The 26,752-nt window shown below is 43.3% G+C and overlaps 1 protein-coding gene across 1 annotated transcript in view; it reads left to right on the forward strand.

The window, feature by feature from the left end:
• Positions 1-1,449: 1,449 nt before the first annotated feature.
• Positions 1,450-26,752, forward strand: part of LOC138815792 (protein FAM114A2-like) — a 71,934-nt gene continuing 46,631 nt past the window's right edge. Inside the window, exons 1-2 of the mRNA XM_070005152.1 lie at positions 1,450-1,536; positions 1,820-1,904. Coding sequence (XP_069861253.1) covers positions 1,450-1,536; positions 1,820-1,904 — 172 coding nt within the window. The remainder of the gene's footprint in view (positions 1,537-1,819; positions 1,905-26,752) is intronic.

The following is a 26,752-nucleotide window of genomic DNA, read 5'->3' on the forward strand; positions in this document are numbered from 1 at the left end:
GGCTCATGCCTGTAATCCTAACTACTCAGGAACCTCTGGTTGAAGGATTTTGGTTTGAACCTGGTCTAGACAAGAAAGTCCAAGTGACTCTTATCTCCAAATAAGCATACATAAACACACTCACACTCACACACACACACACACACACACACACACACACACACGTGCAAGCATGCCAGCAATGGAGCTGTGGCTCAAGTAATAGAGTGCTAGCTGTAAGTGCGTGCATGCACATGAACACACACACAGACACACACACATAAAATGTAAGAAGTGGGGTAGGGGAGATTTTCTTTTGTGCAAGGAGATCAGGTTTCTCCAGGAATGTGTCAGTAGAGCTTGGTGAGCCCAAAGAGAGGAGGAGGACTCACTGGAGATCCAGAAGACACATGTTTTTTCAGGCTTGCTTTTGGCTAAGCAGATCTCTGTTCCAGCCTGGAAATCACACCATTACACTCCTCCTTACTTAGTAGATAAGGAAATGGGGGCTAAAGATTTCTGATGATTAGGTGGGAAACTGGAGACACAGTCTGTGAATAAGCAGTTTGTTAAACAATATTAAAAACAAGCCACACACTGTGACTCATGCCTGTCATCAAAGCGACTCAGGAGGCTGAGATCTGAGGATTGTGGTTCAAAGTCAGTCTGGGCAAAAAACCTTATCTTCCTTTAACCAGTTAAATAACAACAGCAATGAAAAGCCAGACATGGAGGTGTGGCTAAAGTGGTTGAGTGGAAAACTAAGCAAGACAGCAAGCCCTAGTACCAGCACACACATAGACACACAATCAATTAATCAATCATTAATTAATAAAATACGTTAAAAACATGTTGACCCATATACAAGTGCCTCTAGCCTGGGGGATCCACTCTTCTTTCACAACCCCTTGGCTCAAGGCTTTGGCCTCATTAGCTTGAGGTCCCATGATGAAAGGCACCCAGTTGGTTCAGCATGCACCAGTCAGCGCCCAACAACCCAACTCCTACACTTTTTCACAGCTCCTCCCAGTAGGGGAGCAGGGGCAGAGCGGGATATCCCGCTCAGGAGGGGGGAGACCTAACGTTGGATGTCAGGGTTGCCCCCGGGTAGACTGAAACCCTTCATGAAAGGTGGAGGTCAACATCTACAGGTGTGTGCTAGGAAGTCTGTAAGAGGGTGTTGCAGGCCTGGTGGCTCCACTGTGCCCGACATTGGTGTTGGAGGCGGAGATAACCCCCCACGGTGGTGACTTAGAGGTAGTGCAGCTCAGTTGGAGCTGGGCCAGCGCCTTCGGCCACTCCTGCTCTTGGAGCTGCTGCCGCATGCATGGGCATGGGCACAGAGCCTGGAGCGGGCTGCGCAAAGGGGCCAGCAGGAGGGGTGGGGCTGACTGTCCCCTGTGAGGCAAGGAGAAGTGGCTTCTGCAAGCAGTGGCTCTGGTACTGGCGGCCCTGATCTTCCTGCCCAACATGGGGCTATGTGGGCTCTGTACCAAGCGGCAGCTTGACAGCATCCCAGGGAGGTCGGGAGCAGCAGCGGTCCCCGTGGTTGGACAGGTGAGTGCCTTGGGTGTGGTGGGGCTAGGGATGCTCCCGCCCCCCTCCCCCCTTCTCTGGTTTTACTTCAGACATTCAGCTCCTTCTCTCTCCTCAACCTCCTGTCAGTGTCCTCAGAGGCAGCCCCTGAAGAGTCTGCCCTTCTTTCCATTCCCACCCCCCCCAGATGTGGCAAATTGAGGCTCTGAGGACAGGGATTTGTCCACTCTGCAGAGTCAGAATTAGAACCCAGGGCTCTTAGTGCCAATTATGTAGTCTTATTTCTATTTTCCATACTTTACAGTCTGTCCGCCTTTCCATTGCCCTCTCCTGTGGTCACACCTGGTCCAGCGTTCTCTTTCTGAGTAGTACCCTCTTTGCACATGCCGGTATCCCCAGGGTGTGAGGCTTTCTGTAGGACCGGTTCCCCCATCACTTCTGCTCCCCTCCCTCACCCCCACCTGGTGATCCTGCTGTTTTTACTCAGGTCAGTCCCTTTCACGTTTTGCCATTTGCACAGGGACCTGTGGAACACCCTGCCCCTTTTCCCTATTCTTTCGCTGTCCTATTTTTGTGTCAGGTCCTGTGAATTCCTTGGGGAGTGAGTGCAAAGATCCTCTTGGAACTTCCGGTCCCTTGGATGGGGTGAAAAGTCAATTTCTGGTTCTTGAGGAACATGCCACCTTTGACCCTCCCGGAGTATAGAGGTGTCCTGGTGGAAGGATCCCCCAAAATGTCCCAGAGTGCTGTCCCCTGAGGGCAGAATCCCACATACCTTCCTTCTCTACTTCTTTCTGATAAGATGAGATATATCTTGTAGCCCAAACTGTGATAATAATTGTTTTTGCCTCTTTGAAACTCACTCATGTCTCACGTGTGTGTACATGCATATGGACTAAATTGGCATTTTTCTTCATGTGCATGTGTGTGCATGCTCAGATCATGGCTCTTGAATTCAGGCCCTGGGTGCTGTCCTTTACTTGTTTTTCACTCATGGCTGGTACTCTACCACCTAATCCACAGCTCGACTTCTGCCTTGTTGGTGGTTCATTAGAGATAAAAGTCTTACAGACTTTCCTGGGTGGGCTGGCTTAAAACCAGGATTCTTAGATCTCAGCCTCCTGAGTAGCTAGGATTACAGGTGTGAGTTTCCAGCTCCTGGCTTGGATTAACATTTTCCTGCTCAATCACATCACTCTACCTCTCTCATCTCCTGGCAAATCTATGCATGCTTGAATTGCTTTGTATATTGGGACATTTCAGATATGCTTAGGGGATTTTTGTGGTCCATGGGAAGTGGGTAATGTTCATATCAGGGTCAGAATTGACTGTTGGCTGCCCTCAAGGGAAGAGGCTGACTTTTTGAGGTTGATGGGTTTTCCTTTCTCCTCAGTGTCAGGCTGCTGCCTGGCCATTCTGGTATCTTGAGCACAGACAGTTCTTTGCCACAAGGTGGATCAATTGGAGCTTAACAATTGCTCTAGTTAATTGTTGCAAACCATCCAAGAGGAGTTGGCTTGATCTTTACGGTACATATTAACTGTTCAGAAACTGAGGAAAGTTAGCAATGGCCTTTCCTAAACCCTGAGTTCAAACCCTGATAGCCAGCCTAGCCTTTTCCCCGTTAAATTCTGTGTCTTGTATGTTTTTCTTTCTTGAAATCTCCTTCAATTCCTATCCTGTACCAGTATCAGGGTGAAGAGGCCAGAGCTGTGTTAGGCTTTGTCATTAACTTTCTGTATGTGCTTATCATCCACCAACTCCATCTTTTGGTTCGGTTGCCAGCATTCTGTGATGTGATTAGTAAGTGCACACAGAGCTACTGCTTTTTCCTGGGCTTTTGTCTTTGACAGCCTCCCTAGGTTCAGGGGTTCTATAGTGGCAAAGCCCCAGGCAAAGGGGGTGTGTCCTGCCCAAGTGCACGTCTCCTGTGGAATAGCTGTGACCAGGTCTAAAAGAGCTCTTGACAGGCTGCCTTTGCCTAAAGAAAGTTGTCATATTTCAGTTAAGGCAGGTGCCAAAGAAGTTCTGATTTTCATTTCCTATAGACCTAGATGTGTAGAGAGGAGGCCAAGGTTAACTGCCAGTTTGGCCTGAGCTTTCAAAGAAAATTACTCACATGTACAAGAAGGTCTTGATTGAATAAAGCAGACTTTGGAGCAGAAAGAGTGGAGAGCAACAGCTGGATGGATGTTCCTTGGAACTCTGACCTGCAGTGTGTGGATAGCTCATGGGGCAGTTTTAATTCTTGTTTAATTTCTTTTTCTCTGGAATAGCATAAAGAGGAGGAGGACGAAGTGGTGAATGGGATGGGTGTTTCAAGTCTTGTCAACTGGTTGTTCTTCCTTTACAGAAAATTTCTCCTTCCTGGGTGCAGCAAACAGCTCTTTTGCAATGATAGGCTTTTCTAGGTGCTATAGGATGCAGCATTCAGCTGCTGCCTTTCAGGAAGATCCTGCCAAATTTCCACACAGCCCTTTCGTGTTCTATTCTCTTTGTAGAGGCAGAGCCCTGGGCTTGGCCTTCCCAGTTAGATCCTTGTTTGAATGGCAGCTGGCCTCGAAGGAAGAGGCTGACTTTCTTCCAGTCCTCATTCCACACTATCCCTGAGCATGCATGTAACACATCATGCTGCTGTCTGGGAAATCTGCTATCTGGAGCACTCTGCACCATTATGAAGCATTGACAGTTGGTTCTAAGATCAGTCTGTCACTCTGGTAATTGTTGAGAACTTTCCAACAGTACCTCCTCATTGATCTTCCTGGCAGAATTAACCACAGAGGCTCTGGAAGGAAGTCTTGACAGGACTTTTGTCCTAAAGAAAATTAGGTTCCTTGTGGATTTGAGAGAAGTTTATCTGAGGGCAACATGCCCACTATTTGAATAGTCCTCAACTCTTTGATTCCTCCACTGAAGATTAAAAGAGCATTTAGCTGTCATCTGTTAGAATGTAAGTCACAGAACTGCCACCCAGTTCATCCTCAGTGTATCTCTGGAACTGGGCAAGACATCTGATTTATAAAGGACACATAATGCTTCTAGGGTTTCTGAATTCAAGTGGTCAGACAGCTGGCTTCTTAGAAAGCTGCAAACCAAGTAGGAAAGCCAGCCATGTAAAGAAATACCTCGAAGTGAACTTGGTTAACTGGAAATATGTCCTATACCAGTTAATTGCTTCTAATGACGTTTGAGCTGTATGACCCAGTTGTGTGCATGTCTTTTGTATTTTGCGTATACCTGACCTTCTGCATCTTGTACTTGGATCATAGTCAGAAAGAGAAAGACTTGAATGAGACTTTTGCTTCTCCAACAACCACAATGGCATGGGGAATGGAGGTAGCTTTTGTAACCTTTGTAGCATGTACAATTCAATGGGGAAAGGATGTAGTCTCTTGTAGTTCCTGTGGCCAAGAAATGCATCGTGGCCTCAGTAGGTGAAGATATCTTGACATAGTGTGTTTTTTAAGTACACAGCACATGTTGTAGCACTTGGAAAAATGGATTTTTGCTGAGTGAGTGTTAAAGTGGGAGGGAGGTGCTTGAGAAGTCACTAGTCCATTATGGAAACAGGCAGAAAAAGGGACATCACTTACTCGAGTTCTCACAGGAGGAATGCAGACATGAACGCAATGCTCTTCAAGTCATCTGTGTTCTGCTGCAAAGACTTTCCCTCGTGAGTCAAATTTTCATGCTGCAGTTTTGGTAGCCAGTACTTAATTACACCATGTGTTGCTGGAACCTCCCCACCCAACACACACACACAAACACACACACAAACACACACACACACAACCCTACCTTTTGTGTGTTTGTGTGTGTGTGTGTGTGAGTGTGTCTGTGTGGGTATGTGCCCACACATATGTCAGTCCTGGAGCTTGTACTCAGGGCTTGGGTGCTGTCCCTGAGCTGATTTTGCTCAACGCCAGTGCTGTACCATATGAGCCACATATCTGGTTCCCAGTAGGTTCCCTCCCAATTTTAGTACTTAATTGGACACCAGAGTTTCATGGTCTTGTTACATGGGCTGCCTTTGAACCATGCATGATCAATAGATCTTAGCCTCCTGAGTAGCTAGTGATACCTGACTTTTTTGCAGATCCATTTTTGTAAATTTTCTTTCCAGCCTCTTTATATTATTTTTTGTGGTACTGAGGTTTGAATTCAGTGCCATGCATTTGCTCATTTGCTTGCTTGGCCAGGCTCTACCACTTCATCCACACGTCCAGCTTGCAGAGTCTCTCCCCCCCCCCTCTTTCTCTCTGTTTTTTTATTTTTTATTTTTTGGTCGGTCGTGGGGCTTGAACTCTGGGCTTGGGCGCTGTCCCTCAGCTCTTTAACTTAAGGCGAGTGCTCTACCACTTGAGTCACAGAGCCACTTGTGGTTTTCTGGTGGTTTATAGGAAATAAGAGTTTCATGGACTTTACTGCCCAGGCTGGCTTTGAATGGCGATTCTCATATAGCAGCTTCCTGAGTACTAGAATTACAGGTGTGAGCCACTGGCTCCTGGATTCTGGTTATTCTTTTGGGGGGGGGGATCCGGTGGTGAGGCCAGAACTCTGAGCTTGGGTGCTGCCCCTCAGTTCTTCAGCTCAAGGCTAGTGCTCTACCACTTGAGCCACAGCTCCACTTCTGGCTTTTTTATTTTTGCTTATGTTGTGCTCAGGAATCTAACCCAGGACCTCAGGCATACAAGGCAAGTGCTCTACCACTGAGCCACCTTCCCAGCCCCTCTGGTAATTTTTATATGTATTTTATTGTACAAATATTGTATAGAGGGATTACAGGTACATGAGTAAGGTAATGAGTACATTTCCTATTGAACATTATTGTTACCTCCTCCTTTGTTTATCCCCTACCTTCCCTTCCCTCCCCACCTCCCTCAGCTCCCCCTCCACCTCCCTCAACTCCCCCTCCCAGCGAAGTTGTGTCTTCTACATCTCATTGTTACAATGGGTCAACCTGTATCCTTATTTAAGCATTTTATTATTTCCTTTCCCTCCTCAAATTACAAAAATGTATTTATGAGATGCAGGGCACTGGAATCAAATACAGTGAAAACAGGGAGGAGAACAAAAAAAACATAGTACATTATAAATACGTTAAAAACAATAGCAAGAAAGGAAAAATCACTGTGTCCCTATCTTGGTGGTCCTTTTGCTTAACATCATCTTATATGGTCGTATGTACATAGCTTTTCACCTTTCCTGCTTGTCCTAGACATATACTAGTTATTTAAAATAAGGGAAACCATAGGACCTATGTGTCTTGGGGCCTGGATTACTTCACTTAAAAAATATTTTCCAAGTCTTTCCATTTCCTAACAAATGGGGTGATGTCATTCTTTCTGATGGAGGCATAGAATTCCATTCTCTCTCTCTCTCTCTCTCTCTCTCTGCCCCCCTCTCTATATATCATATTTTGTTGATCCATTCATCTACTGAGGGGCATCTGGGTTGGTTTCATATTTTAGCTTTGTAAATAATGCTGCAATAAATATACTTGTGCTGGTTTGCTGGTTAATTTTTAAGATGAGGGTTCGTGAATGTTTCTGCCCTTGCTAGCCTTTTTTCTTTTCTTTTCTTTTCTTTTCTTTTCTTTTCTTTTTTTTTTTTTTTTTTTGTCGGTCGTGGGGCTTGAACTCTGGGCCTGAGTGCTGTCCCTCAGCTCTTCAGGTCAAGGCTAACACTCTACCACTTGAGCTACAGTGCCACTTCCGTTTTTCTGGTGGTTTATTGGAAATAAGTTTCACGGACTTTCCTGCCTGGGCTGGTTTTGAACTGTGATCCTCAGATCTCAGCATCCTGAGTAGCTAGGATTACAAACGTGAGCCACTGGCGCCCAGCTTCCTTGCTAGCCTTAAACTGTGTCCTCCTGCTCTCAGTCACCTGAGTTGCTAGAATTATATGCACTTGGCTTATAATTTTTTTTTAATTTGGTTATATTGAGGATTAAACTTGGGGCTTTGCCCTTGCTAAGTAGGAGCTTAGCACTTACTCCATGCCTCTAGCCTTATTTTGGATTGGTTATTCTCAAGGTAGGATCTCATTTTATGCCTGCAATGTGATTTTGTTGCTTCCTTTTGTCACTGGGAAAGATAAACATATGCGATTGTGCTTCTCCCATAGCTGAGATATCAAGCATGCCCCACTGTTTCAAGTTATTGGTTGATATGAAGTCTCTCAAACTTCTTGTTTTGGTTTTTTGACTAAGGCTGACTCTGATCCTTCACTCTTTACCTCCTCCGTAGCTAGGATTACATGCCTGAATCACCATGCTTGGATTTACTTTTAAAGTAAGGGAAAGTATAATAACCTGAAGGACTTCAATAGGAAAGTAGAGAAAGTAAATCACACGTGCCATGTGGCACTGTCGCTGCTATGCATAGAAAGTAGGGCCAGTTCACTATCAGATGCAAGTAATAAATTGAGCCAGTCAGGCTTAAATGATTAAGAAGACCCACTAGCTCTAGTTGGCTTCAGGTATGGTATGATCTGGAGGTTTGTGGGACTGTCAGGGCATGGGCTTTTTCTCTCTGAGTTCTCTTGGTTCTGCCTTTATCTTAGACTGAGCACTCTGTCCTCCTCTCATCCCTTCTCACCTTGGTGGTAAAATATGATAACGCTTTCTGATATTATATCCATATGCAGAACCTATAGGAGAGAATCTGTATCTGTGGCCTCTGTAGAAAAGACAAGAAATGTCTTTTCCTATTATCTTAGCATGATCTGTTTTAATCTTATTGGTCCACTTTGGATCTGATGTGTTTATTATGATAGGATTCATTCACAATCACACTAGTCAGGAAGATGGGCTGTGCTGGGTGACTTATCCTACCTTAGAGCTAGGGATGGGTTTGGGCCACCCCGGTCATATGGAAAGAGCATTTACACAGAGAGGCTGGCTACTCCTGGTTGTGGGGGTGGGAAAGATAGTTGAGAAGAGGCTGACAGATGTCCATGCCGGATCCCTGCCAATATCGTGGGGACTAGACTTGACCCTCAAAAGGCCACCCCTTTGCCACTCTAGCCCTGTCCTTGTGGAGCACTGACCCTGCATCCTGTAGATCAGCACTCTCTGACACCCCTGGGCTGAGATGCCAATGGCATGGCCTCAGTTTCTCACTGGGCAGAGCTTGGGTGTTAGGATTGCCAGCCTTGTTGCCTCAAGATGAGTAGTTGAAAGCTGTCTTCATTGAGAATTATCTTGTCAGTTCTGTGGCTGCCTTCCTCTCCCTGCTTTGAGAGTTGCCGCTCTCTCATATGCATGCTCACTGAAAATCTCTTGAGCTGAAAAAGAGCTTCTGTCTCTTCAACTTCCAACATCCCCTCCCTCCCCCATCCCCCGCCCTTCCTAGCTGGAGGAGGTGGAATGTTCATACTTTGAAAGCTAGAGGAAGCTAAACAATTCTGCTTGCTGTGTGTGGGTGGGTGTGTATTTATCAATGTGTAGCTCTTTCTCCATGTGGCTCTCTTTCTCACTCTTTGATCTTTCCATACTTCCTGTTTGCTGCCCTCTGCTGAATAGAGATAGGAGAAGGAAGGGCCAAACAAAAAGCAGCCCCAGTTTTTCTTCTTTTTCTTGGGTTTTTGAGAAGTTGTAGCTGTGAATGCAGAATTTTCCTCAGCTTTCTTAGATGATGGAAGACACAACATAAAATACTACTAGTAAGAATCATAATGAGGAGGATATATAATTTATATGTCTATTCATTTAGCTCATCACTTCTTTTTTTGTTTTGATTTTTGGTCAGTGGTGGAACTTGAACTCTGGGCCTGGGCGCTGTCCCTCAGCTCTTTAGCTGAAGGCTATTGCTCTATCAATTGACCCACAGCCCACTTCCTGTTTTCTGGTGGTTAATTGGAGATAAGAGTCTCACAGACTTTCCTGCCCAGGCTGGCTTTGAACCCTGATCCTCAGATATCAGCCTCCTGAGTAGCTAGGATTGAAAGACCCCAGACTCACTGGGATGCTTTCTTCAATGGGAGGGCACCCCAAGAACCAAGACTCCAAACCAGCAGATGCAACAAGCAAGAAGAGTTTATTAGGCATTTGCGCAAACGGGCTCTCTGTCCAAGGCAGACTGGAAGCCTGAGCAGTGGTTACAGACACTTTTAAAGACAAAAACCACAGGATTAGCATAAGACCCCAGGCTCCCCAGGATTGGTTCAGCTTAAAAATCAAATGCACGGGAATTTTTGTGACACTTCTTGAAAACTAGTTGGTTCCCTAGGGGGAGGCTTCTCTGGAGGGGAGTCCACATAGTTCCAGGCTCGCGATTGGTTGACATTTGACCTAGTTTGCTGGGCTCGCCAGATGGTCCTTGTCTTGAGCCCCCTGCCATGAGTTTTTACACAGGAATTCAGGAGAACATACTCTTTTGTTCTTTATCTATGTTTGCAGACCTTGTCCCTGGGCCTGCATCTGAACTTTGTAACTTTTTAACTTATTTCTGGGAAGGGAAGAGTCAGTGTTAGCGCAAGCAGGTTTACAGAAGCAGAATTAGCAGTTAGTAAGTTGTAAAATGGACATAGCCCCAATTTCAATCTTTCAGGATTACTGGCATGAGCCACGGGTGCCTGGCTTGTTTCGTTGCTGTGTTTGACTGAGTTCAGGAGGCCAGACATTTAACCTCCCTGGACCCTCTGTTTCCTGGCCTGTAAAGTAGAGCTTTCCCTGTCTCCCATACCAGCAGAGTACAGCTAAAATTGGGCTTGTCAGAGCCAGAAGCTAGTGACTCATGCTTGTAATCCTAGTTACTCAGGAGGCTGAGATCTGAGGATCGTGGTTCAAAATCTGGGAGACTCTTATCTCCAATGAACCACCAAAAAAGCCAGATGTGGAGCTGTGGCTTAAGTAATAGAGCACTATCCTCGATCACAAAAGCTCAGGGCCAGTGCCCAGGCAGGCCCCTGTGTTTAAGCCCGAGGACTATCGTAGGATGAAAGGATAGGGTGGGGCTTTTTCGGTTTTTGACCCATACCTCTTCCCACCTGGCTTTCCTTGGGACAGCTGTCAGGTGCTGTGGCAATTATACAGTGGTGAATGGGATGGACTGGAAAGCAGGAAGAGCAAATGGCACTCCAGACTTCCTGCCGTGTATATAACATTCCTTCTCAGTGTTAGAACTTTAGGCAAGTTATTTTCATCTCTTTTCACCTCTTTTCTACCCCTGTAAAGGGGACTTGAGAGAATGAATTTTAGCAACTTGACTCAGACAATTTTTAGGGATTCTGATTAATAACACAATTTATACAGCATTTTGAGATTTTCAAAGAACTTTTCACATAAGTGATCTCACCAAAGTTGTCTTAACAACCAGAAGGTGGTATTTGGGCCATTTAAATGATAAAGGAATGAAGGCCAGAAAGACAGTTTATGGCAAAGCGAGGCCTCTGTGTCCACAGTTTCATATAGGGATCTTGGTTACTTTCTAAAAGTTTATCCTTTTGTTCATTGAGCTAATAATGACAGGTTTCCATAGTCCTTAGGCTTCTCCTGTTCACAAGGATTGTTTTTCTAAGACAGGATCCATCTATCTAGCCCATGTTTGCTTCATACTCTTAGTATTTTTCTTGCCTCTGCTTCCTGAGTGCCACAATACATGGCCATAGGGATGGTTTTATTGAGGTCCTCCATCTTTCTTTAGTCTGCTTTGACTGGGAGTGTAGCAGGGTGAGAGCCAAGCCCTGAGTTCTAAAGTTAGCTTGTATTCACAACTCCCAGTTGTCCTTCTATAGCTGAGTGGCCTGGGACCTGAATGTTTTCATGTGTACAAGAATGGTAAACTTACCTTTTTTCATGCAGGGCTGGTGCTCTACCACTAAAGCTGCACCTCCATTTTCTACATTTCTTTCTAGTTAGACATAAGAGTCTCATAGATTTTCCTGCCTGGGTTGGCTATGAACTGTAATTCTCAGATCTTAGTCTCCTGAGTAGCTAGGATTACAGGTATGAACCGCTAGCATCTGGCCATTAAGCATATATACATAGAAACATATACATATACATATACATACACATATACATATACATATACATACATACATACACACACATATATATATATACATACATACATACATACACACACACACACACACACACACACACACACACACACACACACACACACACACACACACACACACACACACACATATATATATATATATATATATATATATATATATATATATATATATATATATATATATATATATATGAGCCACCTTCCGAGCCCCTTGGAAGCTGTTTGTTTATGTCTGGATCTTTACCCTGCCAGGGAGGGATGGACTTTCTGTGTAGCCCTGGCATAGTGACCCATGGCAAAAGGACATGTAGCTAAATACCAAACCACTTTCTACACATATGTCCTTGCACCACACCAGCCACAATGCTAGCAAAGACCAGAAGCTGGGATTTGACAGAAATTTATTCAAGAGTCCTAAACTGGTTCTTGGTGTGTCCAGGATAGCAAGGAGAGTTTTGGATCTGGCCAGTGTGGAAGCATCAACCTCACTAGAGCACCAGATGTTAAACTAGAAATTGGAAAGCCACTGGTTCCCGCTTTGGGCCTCAGTTTTGACTCTTGCTACATGGTGCTCTGTGGTCCATGAGGTGGTTCAGTGCCAAATTATACAGGACTTGTGTTCAAGAGAAGGAGGATTTGCATTCAATGACAAATTTACATAGGCCTTGTCAGTGAGAATATCTTCATCAAGAGGATTTGAGGGAAGGTTGTGGTTCCTGCTCTGTCTGTGAGCCTTTAGCTGGGCTCTGGTCTTCTCAGGCTTGTTTCTACTTCTGTGAAATCCTTCCAGGAAACCTCTTCACATTGAGTTGCTAGGGCACCTGGGGCTCCTCTTGGCTGTGACAGCTTCTGACACTGCCCTTATTTGGGGGCAGCTTGGATGGTTTTGAGTAGCCCTAGTCAGACATGCCTTAGAATCCATTGAGATTCATCTTGTGTGTTTTTTATTTTAGATGGAAGTACATGGGTTTGGGAGAAGAAAACTAGAGAAGTATATGCCATTCTTAGCACAAAGTTGATGTATTTTTATGGTCAATTTGACCTTGATCACCTAGTCCATGGACCTTCATAGTTCTCCAATGTCAAGAATCTCTTTTTTTCATTCTTTTTAAAACTTTACTCCCCCCATCCTCCATTTGTCTCTTTCTGTGCCAGTACTAGAGCTTGAACTCAGTGCCTGGGTGCTGTCCCTTAGCTTTTTCATTCAAGGCTGGTGCTGTACTACTTAAGCTATACCTCCAATTTGGGGTTTTGCTGATTCATTAGAGATAAGGGCCTCATTGATGTTTCTGTTTGTGCTGGATTTGAATTTCTTTTCTGTTTTTAGATTTTTTTTTTGTTTTGTTTTTTTGGGGTCCGGTTGTGGGGCCTGAACTCTGGGCCTGGGTGCTGTCCCTCAGCTCTTCAGCTCAAGGCTAGCACTCTACTACTTGAGCCACAGTGTCACTTCCGACTTTTTTCTTTTTGCTTATGTGGTGCTGAGGAATCGAATCCAGGGCCTCAGGCATGAAAGGCAAGCGTTCTACCACTGAGCCACCTTCCCAGCCCTGGATTTTTTTTTTTTTTGAAAGAAACGAAAACATTAAAATACATATTTAAGGGTTCATTTTCCTAACATCACATTATCTGACCTTTTCCGCTTGACTCATACCTATACTAGATATTGCAAACAAGGGAAACCATGGGACCTATGCTTCTTTGGGCCTGGCTTACTTCACTTAATATAATTTTTTCCAAACCTTTCCATTTCCTAACAAATGGGGAAATGTCATTCTTTCTGATGGAGGCATAGAATTCCATTGTGTATATATACCACATTTTCTTGATCCATTCATCTACTGAGGGGCATCTGGGTTGGTTCCATATCTTAGCTATGGTAAATAATGCTGCAATAAACATAGTTGTGCTGGTAGCTTTAGTGTGGTCTTGTTTGTAAACATTTGGGTAAATGCCCAAAAGTGGGATTACTGGATCATAGGGGAGATCTATGTGAAGTCTTCTGAGGAACCTCCATACTGCTTTCCAAAGTGGTTGAACAAGTTTACATTCCCACCAACAATGAAGTAAGGTTCCTTTCTGTCCACATCCCCTCCAGCATCTGTTGTTGTTAGAGTGCTTGATTTTTGCTGTTCTAACTGGAGTGAGGTGATATCTCAATGTTGTTTTGATTTGCATTTCTTTTATGGCTAGGGATGTTGAACATTTCTTCATGTGTCTATTGGCCATCCTTGTTTCTTCTTCAGAGAAGCTTCTCTTTAAGTCTTTCGCCCACTTATTTATTGGGCAGTTGATTCTTTGAGGATTTGTTGTTGGGTGGTTTAATTTTTTGAGTTCCAAGTATATTTTAGATATGAGACCCTTGTCCGTTGTATGGCTAGTAAAGATCTTCTCCCAATCGGTGGGCTTTCTATTGATCTTGCCAGCTATGTCATTTGCCCTGCAGAAGCTCTGCAATCTTATGCAATCCCATTTGTCCAACCTTTCTTTGTTTTGTTGTGCTTCCGGGTCTCTATTCAGAAAATTTCGACCTGAGCCAAGGAGACCTAGGGTTTCTCCTATTCCATCCTGTAATGTTTTCAGAGTGTCTGCTTTGAGTTCAAGGTCTTTGATCCATTTGGAGTTGATTCTGGTACAGGGTGATATATAAGGATCTAGCTTTAGTTTTCTACATGTAGTTAACCAATTTTGCCAGCACCATTTACTGAAGAGGCTGTCTTTCTTCCATTCTATTGTTTTAGCTTCCTTATCGAAGATTAGATGGCTATAGGTCTGTAGGTTCATTTCTGGGTTTTCAATTCTATTCCATTGGTCCTGAGGTCTGTTCTTATGCCAATACCAAGCTGTTTTGATTACTATGGCTTTATAGTAGAGTTTGAAATTTGGTATTGATATTCCTCCAGCAGTGTTCTTTCCGTTGAGGAGCGTTTTTGCTATTCGGGGTCTTTTATTGTTCCATATGAATTTTTGGATTGCCTCCTCTATTTCCTTGAAGAATGAGGGTGGAATTTTGATAGGTATCGCATTGAATTTGTAGATAGCCTTGGGAAGTATTGCCATTTTCACGATGTTAATCTTGCCAATCCAGGAGCATGGGAGGTTTTGCCATTTTTTAAGTTCTGTGTTGATTTCCTTTTTCAAGATTTTAAAGTTTTCATCATAGAGGTCCTTCACTTCTTTGGTTAAGTTAATTCCTAGGTATTTTATTTTTTGTGGGGCTATTACAAATGGAGTTGCTTTCCTAATTTCAGCCACACTTTTCTCATTGTTGGCATATAGAAAGGCCATTGATTTTTGGGGGTTAATTTTATAACCTGCTACTTTGCCAAGTGTTGAATCAGCTTGAGTAATTTGGGAGTGGAGTCTATGGGATTCTTTAAATACAAGATCATGTCATCTGCAAAGAGGGAGAGTTTTATTTCTTCTTTCCCTATTTGGATCCCCTTTATGTCCACATCTTGTCTTATTGCTGTAGCTAGGCATTCTAATACTAGATTGAAGAGAAGTGGAGAGAGTGGGCATCCTTGTCTTGTTCCTGAGTTAAGAGGAAATGGCTTTAGTTTTTCACCATTGAGTATAATCCAGCCCTGGATTTGAACTTCTATCATTAGATCTCAGCTTCCTGAGTAGCTAGGCATGCCCATCTCTTTTGAGAAGGCCTGGTGATGTAACACATTATTGGCTGTTTGCTGTGCACCTGGTACAGTGTTGTGTGGCAGGGCTATGAAGACATGCAAGACATGATCTGTGCTTAAGCATCCCAAGAATGAACTGCAGTTCAGATGTGTGCAACAGCACTTTGTGCACCAGGGAATGTGCAGTGAGAGTGTTCATAGGGGCTCCAAGGAAGTTAGTTACCTGACAAGGCTTTCTAATTTCCTGATTTTGTGCTTTCAGTGAATTTCCATAGTTCCCTTCCATTTCCTTCAAACCATAACATTTTAAATGTTACAAAAGGGAGAGAAAATTAAGGAAGCTAGCATATTTCTTTTGGAGACATATCCAGAGACTCGTTATTTTTAAGCATTTGCTTAGCATTTTGTGTTGAAAGCATTTTCAAGTCATTAATTAGTAATTCACATTAATATGTAGATGGAATTAATCTATTCCAGGCAGAAGTTTTTCTTGAGGAAATAAAAAGAAACTTAAGTGCTATTCCTTTCCACCTACATGTCTCTCCTCCCCTCTGCCACACTTTATCTTGATCATGATTTGGATGATCGCTCTGATTATTGCTCTCATTAAGCGCCACAGGTGTCTGTGGAGCTTCCACAAAGTTCGGGTTGGGTGCTTTCCCTCTCTTCTGGACTCTAGGCTGTATGTAGGCTGCTGTGTGGACTCATTATCACTTGAAAATGAAATTGGCCTCATAAATAGTCATCCTCAGAAAACGAATGGCTCTCCCATTTTTATTTTAGTTGCATTCAGCTGAAAGCCTCTTAGGTTGTATTCTTGTTTAAGAAGAGGTTTTTTTCCCCTCCTTTTATCCTTCTTGCTGGTCCTATGGCTTGAATGCAGGGCTAGGTCTTACATGCAAGGCCAGGAGATTTTTTGTTTGATTTTGTTTGTTTGTTTTCCCTCAAGGTTAGTGTTCTACCACTTGAGTCCCAGCTCCACATCTGTCTTTTTGGTGGTTATTTGAAGTTATGTGACTCAAGGACTTACCTTTCTTTCTGAGCTGGTTGAAAACCATAATCCTCAGATCTCAGCCTCCTGAGTAGCTAGGATTTCAGGTGTGAAACACTAGTAGCTGGCTAGGAGTTTAGTTTTTACCTTCAGAAAAAAAATCTCTTCCTTTCTGTTGGAAAAGGGCTCCCCTGTCCTCGTATTTGACCAAGACAATAATTTTCCACCCTGTACAGATGAGGAAACTGAGGCCCATGAGGACCAATCTCAAGACTGGTAAAATTCAGAGCTGATATTTGGAGTCTTAACCTCTGGTGGGAGAAGCTTCCAGAGGACGTGATGGTCTCCTCATTACACTCTTGTCTTCATTTTGTCACGTGGTGAGCTGCTTCAAGAGCTTCCTGTCTATGAGGCCCCCTGTCCTCTTCCTTCCTTCCTGTCCTGACACAGAGGAGGTATCCTGAGTACTAAGATCTCTGTGACATCAGTCATGTATAGAATCAGCCTATTGTCCATGTGGGGTAATAAATCTGAAGATTGTATCCCTGTCCTCAGGGAGCTCTTAGTGTGATCAGGGAAGAGATGCCTTGTACTCCTGGGATCCCATTCATTGACCCCCTCTCTTTCTGCCCTTGCAGGAAATGCCTGTTTCAGTAAGCAGTTATTACATGCCAGGCTTCATACTCACAGACTGCTATCTGTGACAAACTACTTATTAGTAGGTGAAATTATTGTTCCTCTTACCAGATAGGGGATGAAATTCCTACAAAAATCGTTTTAGGGCCAGGTGCCAGTGGTTTATGCCTGTAATCCTAGCTACTCAGGAGGCTGAGATCTGGTTCAAAGCCAGCCTGGGCAGGAAAGTTTGTGAGACTCTTATCTCCAATAAACTACTAGAAAACCAGAAGTGGTGAGGTAGAGCACTTACCTTCAGCTGAAGAGCTGAGGGATAGCACCCAAGCCCAGAGTTCAAGCTCCATGACTGACAAAACATAAAAATTAAATAAAAAATAAATAAATAAAAAGTAATTGTTTAAGGAAGGAGCTAAGAGAAAGAAAATATAGCTAAGAAAAATGAGGGCAGCCGAGGTTACTGATCTCCATATCTAAGAGATATAAAAAACATTCAAGTTAAAAAAAAAAAAAAAAGATTGCAGCCAGGTGCCGGTGGCTCAGAACTGTAATCCTAGCAATTCAGGAGTCTGAGAGCTGAGGGTCCTGGTTTGAAGCCAGCCTGGAAAGAAAAGTCTGGGAGGGTCTTTATCTCCAATTAACCTCAAAAAGCCAGAACTGGAAGTGTGGCTCAAATGGTAGAGCACTAGCCTTGAGCAGATAAAGCTAAGGGATAGGTCAGTCCCCAGCTGAGTGGGGCTCAGTGCCCTAGCTCTGAATTCACTCTCCAGTACTGGCACCAAAATAGGAATAATATTAATAATTACTTAAGAAGCAGGAAATACTTAGAATTTGGTAGATGTTGAGTCCTGAAGCTCCCTGTTGAGTTGCCTTGTTTCCTTTGTAGTACTGTTGCAGTGTACATGGTGTGTGTGTGTACACAAGTAACCCTATTAGTTGTTTTATTGTGACCGTTAGGACCCATGAGTAAGAACTATTACAAGAAAACAGAGGTGTTGAACAATATGCTGTAAGCCACAACAGTAGATTGCCAAGCCAGATGGGCCCAGGTATCCTTGATTCTGGAATGTGCACAGTTAACCAATCACAGACAGTATTGGAACCTTGGTTAAATCCCAGAGAAAATAGTTCTTTGCTGTGGAGGCTACAAGATAGCCAGGTAGCCCTGGAAAACTGGCCAAGTGAACATCCTGTGTTAAAATAGGGAGAGGCAAGTCAGTAAGGTGGAGCTCTACAATGCTCTGAAGGAAATGGGCAAAAGCGAGAATACGTGTCCTAGAGGGCCTTGATGTAAGTCTTCTCCCCACCCCCAGCCCAGAAATTGTCCCTCAGCTTTTTGCTCAAGGTTAGCACTCTGCTACTTGAGTCACAACTTTACTTCTGGCTTTTGTGTTGCTTTATTGGAGAAAAGGAGCCTCATTGAATTTCCTGCTTAGGCTAGCTTCAAAGCGAGGTCCTCAGATCTCAGCCTCCTGATTACGATTACAGGCATGAGCCACTGGCACCCATCCTACGATACTGTTCTTAATGGCAGTGGCAGTCAGATGGGGCCTTCATCCATGTTTTATATGATCTCATCCTAATAGATACTGTTCTCAGGCTAGAGTCTAAGGGACTGGCTGGAAAAGCTCAGGCCTGGCCACAGTGACAATTCAGTGAGTTACATTTCTTGGATTTGGATGCAGGCCATCTACTTTGCTTCTTGGGCTCTTGCTTTCAAGTGCTCTGCTCGACTATACCTGGAGTTTCTGGTAAGACGCATGGGTGAATATGAGTACTTTCTCTCAGGTGATGGCCATATGGGGAGGAACAGAGGACAGTGGCCCACCCTGGTTTCACTATCCCTTATTACTGATAGCAGAAATACCAGCTTGTGTTCAGAATGGCTTAGAAGCAGCTCTTGGTGGCTTTGCAGCTTGGCTTTCAGTTCTGGCATGACAGTGCATTGGGAAGGTTCTGGATCCAGAGTCAGGCTCAGCTTTGGGCTCAGTGTCTGCCACGTGCTAGCTCTTGCTTCCATCCCAGATGAGTCACTGTCCATCTCTAAGCTGCCCTGCCATGTCTCCTCCTCATATACCTTCTTCTGATGAAGAAATTCCCTTCAGATAAATAGAGATTCCATGGAAGGAAATTGTTCATGTACAGCTGGTTTCTCCACAAACAGTTGTTCAATTTTATTTCCCTTTCATTTTTCTTCCTCTTCCCAGAGATCACTGCCTCTAAGACCTTGATAGCAGATAGACTTAGATGATTACATGTAAATTGGAGCTGGCTTCTGAAACTCCAGGCGAGTTTCTGCCGACCTGGGAGAATTTTTTAGGGCCCTATGCACCTAATGCATTTTAGTCTTTATTTTTATTTTTCACCTATATTTTTCTTCTCATATTACTTCTAGGTGCCTTTTATTTTCCTTTAGGACTCATGCATAATTTTGGCTGCTTTTAGGTATAATTAATAAAAGGCCCAAATCATTTCAGTGATAGGAAGATTTATTATTTCACATAATAATAACCATGGCACAAGGGTAACTGTAGAATTCATTAATTCAGTTGCTCAGTACTGTCTTCTTTTTTTTTTCTCTTTTCTTTTTTGTTGGTCATGGGGCTTGAACTCTGGGCCTGGGCAATGTCCCTTAGCAACTCAGCTCAAGGCTAGCATTCTACCACTTGAGCCACAGTGCCACTTCTGGTTTTCTGCTGGTTTACTGGAGATAAAAATTTCACAGGTTTTTCTGCCTGTGCTGGCTTTGAACCGTGATCCTCAAATCTTAGCCTCCTGAGTAGCTAGGATTACAGGCATGAGCCACCTGAACCCAGCCTGTCTTCTTATATTTATATTCCTACCATCTTTTGAATTGACCATATTGGGTATATTCTCCCAGCTAAAGTTCATCGTCACAAGTTAGCTATTGCAGCACCAGACATCTATGAAAACACAGAAAACAACAGTATGAATGATGGGACAAAATCAGGATTTGTTTGTAAAGAGGAATGAGAAGTGACTGCTGAGGTGATATTAATCCTTGATAAGAAGCATGTACCTTTTCTCTTTTGCCTACAGGTTAAGAACAAATATGTTGTCATGGCATAATGTGATATACATACTGTGCCCTCTACTATTATTTCCTCATTTTACTTCATTCTGTTCCCTACACTAGAAGGCCAAACCAGACCACTAGCTATTGCCAGTACTAGGTACACCTCATTTTTACCTCCGTGTTTTAGGCAGGCTGAGCCTGTGCCTGAACCACACCCTGTCCATGTGCCCTGCCCTGCAGCTGTAGCACAAGACAAAAACGGCTAGAGTCAATAGTAGAAGCAGAACTCTCCTCTGCTCCCTCCCAAATATTATTTTAGACACAATCTTTTTATTTTTATTGTAAGATAAAACAGAAAATACAGCTGGCGCTGTTGGGTTATGCTTGTAATCCTAACTCTTCAGCAAGCTGAGATCTTAGGACTGAGTTTCAAAGCTAGCCTGGACAGAAAAGCCTTTGAGTCTCTTCTCTCCATCAAACCATCAAAAAGCCTGAAGTAAAGCTGTGGCTCAAGTGGTAGAGTGCCAGCCTTGAGCAAAAAAGCTAAGGGACAGCACCCAGGCCTTGAGTTGAATCCTCAGAACTGGCACCCCACTCAGGCTCTATCCAGGATCCTGCTTTCCCTTGATCTGTCAGACCTCCTCTGCCTCCTCCAGCCTGTGACATTTCCAATGTCTTTTCTTTAGCATGAGCTTGACACTTTTGGAAAGGGCAGCTACTGATCTTGTGGGAAGCCTCCTAGTATGACTTGGGTGAGTGTTTTTTTTTTTTTATTTTGTTTGGTCCTGGGGCTTGAACTTAGGGCCTGGTTGCTATCCTTGAGCTAGTTCTAGGCTATCACTCTACCACTTGGATCTAAAACACCACTTCCAGTTTTCTGGTGTTCACTGGAGATAAGAATGTCACAGACTTTCCTCTCTGGGCTGGCTTTGGAGCAATATCCTCAGATCTGAGCCTCCTCAGTGGCTAGGGTTTCATGGGTGAGCCACTGAGACCCAGCTAGGCTGATATTAGTTAGTTAGTTTGTTTTTGTATGCCTAATTTTATGACTGAATGAGAAAACTCAGTACCTCATATCAGTTTCTGATGTCTCATTGCCTGGGTGTATCTTTGGTCACCTACTTAAGGTGATCCTTGCCAGTTTTTTTCAGGATGAGGCCACTGTTTCTTATATGGTAATTGGCAAATAATCTAAGTCTACAGTTCAATTGCAAAGAGATTTTCTTCAAAGGGTATCTCTGTGCATGTTTAGCTTAAGAAACAGATGGGAAACAGATACTACGGTTGAGAAGGACATGGGCCAGGTTGGTATCCCAGCAAGATCTTCTGCCTCCTCTCTAAATGGCCCAGCTGATGAAGTGCCTGTGCTTCAACCTCAACTTCTGTTTGAGAACCTAGCCTGATATTGTTGATTTGCCTATAAGGTTTTCTGCACTTGAAGTTCCCTGCAAGAGGGTTTCCTTCCAAACTGAGATTCATAAAGTGAGTTAGGTTTAACAGAAGCAACATAAAATGGAACTGGAATCAAGAAGCATTTATTTAGCATTTATTTATCTGCTACTATGTTAAATCTAAGGAAGGTGAAAGTCATAGTCTCTGTCCACAAATCCAGCACCTTTTCTTCAAGGGGAGGACTTTGTTTTCGAGACCTAATGAAAAAACATTAAAAAAAATCCCCCTGAGGGAGAGCACTAGCCCTGAGCAAAAGAAGATCAAGGACAGAGGCCAGGCCCAAAGTTCAAACCCAGCATAAAGAAAAAGTTTATGGGTGATTTTCACTATCTATGAGATGAGCTTAATATTCTAGTTTAGAAGCCTGACACTAGTGCTCACACCTGTTATCCTAGCGACTCAGGAGGCTGAGATCTGAGGATCATGGTTCTGAGCTACCTTGAGCAGGAAAGTCCGTTAGACTTTTACCTCCAATTAATCAGTAAAAAGCTAAAAGTTGAGGTATGGAACAAGTGGTTAAGTACCAAACTCCAAGGTAGAGTGGGAGGCCCTTAGTTTAAGTCTTATTATAGGTGTATGTGCAATATACATACACACACATGAAATTTTAAAAGTTCCAGTTTAGCCCCAATGATTCTTCAGGAGATTAAGGTGACATAATGATAAGGAACCAGAGTACTGCAAGAGGGCACAAACATACTTGTTGACATGGATTTAGAAGTCTGGTGGAGTCTTTGGAGGCACCTGCACCTAAGTCACTAATTAGGGCTGATGTGCTCCAGTAGTGTTAGTTTTCTGATTTGGATGCTGATTATCCTTATAATCCCTTTCTTTACTTAAATTGTATGATCTTTTGAGCTCCTGTTCTGACACAATGGTTTAACTACATTTGTTTTACTGTTCTCTTTAAATAGCTTTTCACCTGTGAGACTCTTATCTTCAATCACACACACACACTCACACACACACACACACACACACACACACACACACACACACACACACACACACAGTTGGAAGTGGAGCTGTTGTTCAAGTGGCTGGGCCCTAGGCTAGAACAAAAAAGCTCAAAAGCAATTCCCAGGCCATGGGTTCAAGCCCCAGAAATGAGGTAAGAGGAAGGTAGCAGCTATTAGATGAAACAGCAGGATAAGAGGCCAGAGCTAGAGTGGTCAAGCCTATGATCCTAACTACCTAAGGAAGTTGAGATCTGAGGATCCAGATTTGAAGCCAGCCCAGGCAGACAAATCAGAGATTTATCCCTAAATAACCAGCCTGGGTTCAATTTCCTCACCTGACAGAAACAAAAACATAAAAGTAAACAAAATTTCTGGGGAAGGTTTATTTCTTATGATGGCTCTTCTGAAAACACTGAAGCCGTAGAAAACATGGATTCTCTTTTTCTCCTCTCCTGTCTCCCTTTTTCTTTCTTTTTTCTTTTTCTCTGTGCTCTCTTTCTGTCTAGCACATGCTAGGCAAGATATGTAACCACTGAGTTTCATACCTAACCACATGTTTGGATTCTTAGATAATCCAATTCTCACTGGGTGCCAGTGGCTCACGCCTATAAACCTAGCTACTCAGGAGGCTGAGATCTCAGGATCATGGTTCAAAGCCAGCCTGGGCAGGAAAGTCCATGAAACTCTTATCTCCAGTAAACCACCAGAAAACTGGAACTGGCTATATATCTCAAATGGTAGAGTGCTCGCCTTGAGCTGAATAGCTGAGGGACAGCACCCAGGCCCAGAGTTCAAGCCCCATGACTGACAAAAAAAATACAATTCTCTTTACCTCAGAAAAGTTCCATTTTCCTTATATTTATAACCTTATGCCTTTCTAGCTCCAAAAGTCCAGACTTCACACATTTACACTGCTGAAGGATAAATAATGAGATGCATCTTTTGATGAGGGAAGGGTCCGGGGTCATCCTAAAAACCACAAATCAAAGCATCTTACACTTCTGCTTAGAAACCTACTGCCATTTCCCATTAAGTTCCATATTAAGAGTTAAAACTATCCTGAGCTGGGTGCAGGTTGCTAATGCCTACAATCCTAGCTACTCAGGAGCCTAAGGTTTAGGGATCATAGTTCGAGACAAGCTTGGGCAGGAAAATCTGAGATTCATCGCCATTTAACCACACATACGCATACGCACGCGCGCGTGCACACACACACACACACACACACACACACACACACACACACACACACACACACACACAGAAAATAAAAAGAAAACTTCATCCCATCTCATAAGCCTGACAAGACATGGTGTCCAAATCCCAGACCTCATCTTATCTTTGTGCAACCCCCACCCCCATTTATTTGTGCCAGTCCTAGAGCTTAAACTCAGGGTCTGGGCACTGTCTCTGTGCTTCATTTACTCAAGGAACATACTCTACCACTTGAGCCACAGCATCACATCTGGCTTTTTCTGTGTATGTGGCACTGAACCCAGGGCTTCATGCATGCTAGACAAGCACTCTACCACTAAGCCACATTCCAATTTACTTGGCCTCCCTTTTTTTGCAGCTTTTTTCTTTTTCTTTTCTTGGATTGCTAAAATTTGTTAAGGCCTTTGCATTTGCTAGTTAGTCCTCCCTCACCTTTTCCTGCCCCATTCATATAACTAAGCGTCCTCTCAAACACTTTGCTACTGGCCTGGACAGCCCTGTTCTGCCCATTTGGGCCTTGCCAAGTCAGTGGCTTGGGTGACCCCTGACCTCGGGATAATGTGGGAGGGTACTTGGCACTCAGTACCTCTCGGATGGTCAGATCTTCAAAAACACAAAGGCAGTCTCCTTTTCCAAGCCAACATCACTCCAATGACTATGGTCAGCCAACCTTTAAACCACTGGTTGGTGCCCAAACTCAACAAACCAGACCCCAGCCGCATCAGATCTAAGAAGAAGCAGGACCAAGAAGTACACGCGGCCAGACCCACCCAGCAGGGGGAAGTATTCTCCAGGCATTGGGAGCATGTTTTGGAGGTGTCAGCAGTGGCTGTGGTGCTGGCTGGGTGCATGGTACTCCCCAAGTTGTGGTCGGCAGGAGCAAGGTAAGTCCCAGAGTAGGTGCTGGTAGCCTTGATTGCTGAGAAGAGAAAATGAAAGAAAAGGTGGCCTGAGGGTGTGTGGTAGGTGTGAGAGACACAAGCATATGCATTTTGGTTCCTTAAAAATATGAATCCCTTCAGCTTATTTTTTTCTTAGTTCACTGGTGTATTCTCTTCCAATTCATCATAAAATACCCAGAAAACTTAGGAAACCATTAAATAATGCAATTTCACTTTCACCTACCTGTTATTCATTTATGTTTGCTGTGAGATGATGAATTCATTGAGAGTAGAGTATCTACATTCCTTCTACTAATAATATTAACAGCATAAACAATATAAAATCATAGTCTTCCAGTCTAGAACATTCTAGATGATTTTTTGGTCGGTCCTGGGGCCTGAACTCTGGGCCTGGGCACTGTCCCTCAGCTCTTCAGCGTAGGGCTAGCACTCTACCAATTGAGCCACAGTGCCACTTCCGGATTTTTCTGCATATGTGGTGCTGAGGAATCAAACCCAGGGCATCATGCATGCAAGGCAAGCACTCTACTACTGATCCACTTTCCCAGCGCCTCTAGATGATCTTTAAATCATGTAGATTCAAATTTAGATGGTGATGACCAAAAAATAGAGATTACCATTGTTTCCTATTTCAGAGTATGTCCTAATCTTATATGAAGTTACATGAATTACATTTCTACAATGATATATTTTGTATGTATTACATATCGTGCATGAATTACACATATTATACAACACACACACACACACACACACACACACACACACACACACACACACACACACACACACACACACACGTATACATACAGCTTAGCTCCAAGGTGTCTTAAAGTTGCTCTCTGGTTTCATGCCTTGTGATTGTTTTTCTCCCTGGTATTTTAATGGCTCTAGGCAACTGGTACCATATATAACTTTGAGCTTTCTCATGGATTGTTTTTATACCTTTGAACTCTTTCTCTGGCATTTTCACCTATCATAATCCTATGTACCTCTCATGGCAGACATTTGCAGATGCCTATGGGCCTAATAAAGTTAACATAAATGAGTGAATTGAATTCGAGTGCCAGTTTTGAGGTGCAGGAGCGTTGCCTGAAAGGACCAGTTGCCTGAAAGGACCATTTGGCATGAGGTAGTTATTAACCAGTCAGTATAGAGCCTTTGTTTCAAGTTTTCAAGGGAAATTGGACACTTGCACATTTGTATGAAGACTGGTTTTTTTGTATATATTTTTTACTGTAAAGATACTGTACAGAGGGGTTACAGTTACATGAACAAGGTAATGAGTCCATTTCCTATCGAGCAATGTTACCTTCTCCTTTGTTTTTCTTCTTCTTTTTTTATTGTGAAAGTACTGTACAGAGGGTTTACAATTACATGGGCACGATAATGAGTACATTTCTTATCAAGCATTGTAGGCTCCTCCTTTTTTTCCCCTTCCCATCCATTCCCATCCTCCCCTCTGTCCCCCCATCCTCCCCGCCCCCCACAAAAGTTCATTTTCGACATGATGACTTGTACATCTCATTGTTGCAATGGGTCCACCTGTATCCTTATTTAAATGATTTGTTTTTCCCCTTTCCCTCCACAAATTATACCGACACTAAATACAGTGAAAGCAGGGGTTATACTGTGGGGGAGGGACATACAAAGCAACAATGAAATAATCTTATAAATGTGTTAGAAACAATCACATGAAAGAAAAAAAGCATTTGAATACATATCTTAGGGTTCATTTCCCTAACATCACCTTATCTGACCTTTTCTGCTTGACTCAGACATATACTAGATATTGCAAATAAGGAAAACTATGGGACCTATGTTTCTTTGGGCCTGGCTTATGAAGACTAGTTTTTAAACATGGAACTCATTTAAAAGTTTAGACACTATATAGATAAATTAAAAACATCTCTAGGCTAGGTTTGACACTCCAAGCTCTAGACTTTTGTTTGGTACTTTGTGTATGAATAATGTCTTCTGATTCAAAATGGTTGTTTTCCTTTCTGTTAGCATTTTTGGTGTATATCTTAATTATAGTAGTGTGCTGGTCTTTCTGCCTTATTAGTTGCTAGTATGTTTTTAAAATCTATTTGAGGGTTGGGAAGGTTGCTCAGTGGTAGAGCGCTTGCCTTGCATGCCTGAGGCCCTGAGTTCAATCCTCAGCACCACATAAGGAAAAAGTAAAAAGCCGGAAGTGGTGCTGTGGCTCAAGTGGTAGAGTGCTAGCCTTGAGCTGAAGAGCTGAGGGACAACGCCCAGGCCCAGAGTTCAGGCCCCATGACTAGACCAAAAAACAAAAAACAAAAACATAAAAAAACAAATAAAATCTATTTGAAACATTTGATATCATATATTGGCTTTTTCCTGCATGTAGTCCATGTCTCT

This window comes from Dipodomys merriami, unplaced genomic scaffold (assembly GCF_024711535.1).
Source record: "Dipodomys merriami isolate MVZ:Mamm:240054 unplaced genomic scaffold, mDipMer1.0.p SCAF_67, whole genome shotgun sequence".
Lineage (NCBI taxonomy): Eukaryota > Metazoa > Chordata > Mammalia > Rodentia > Heteromyidae > Dipodomys > Dipodomys merriami.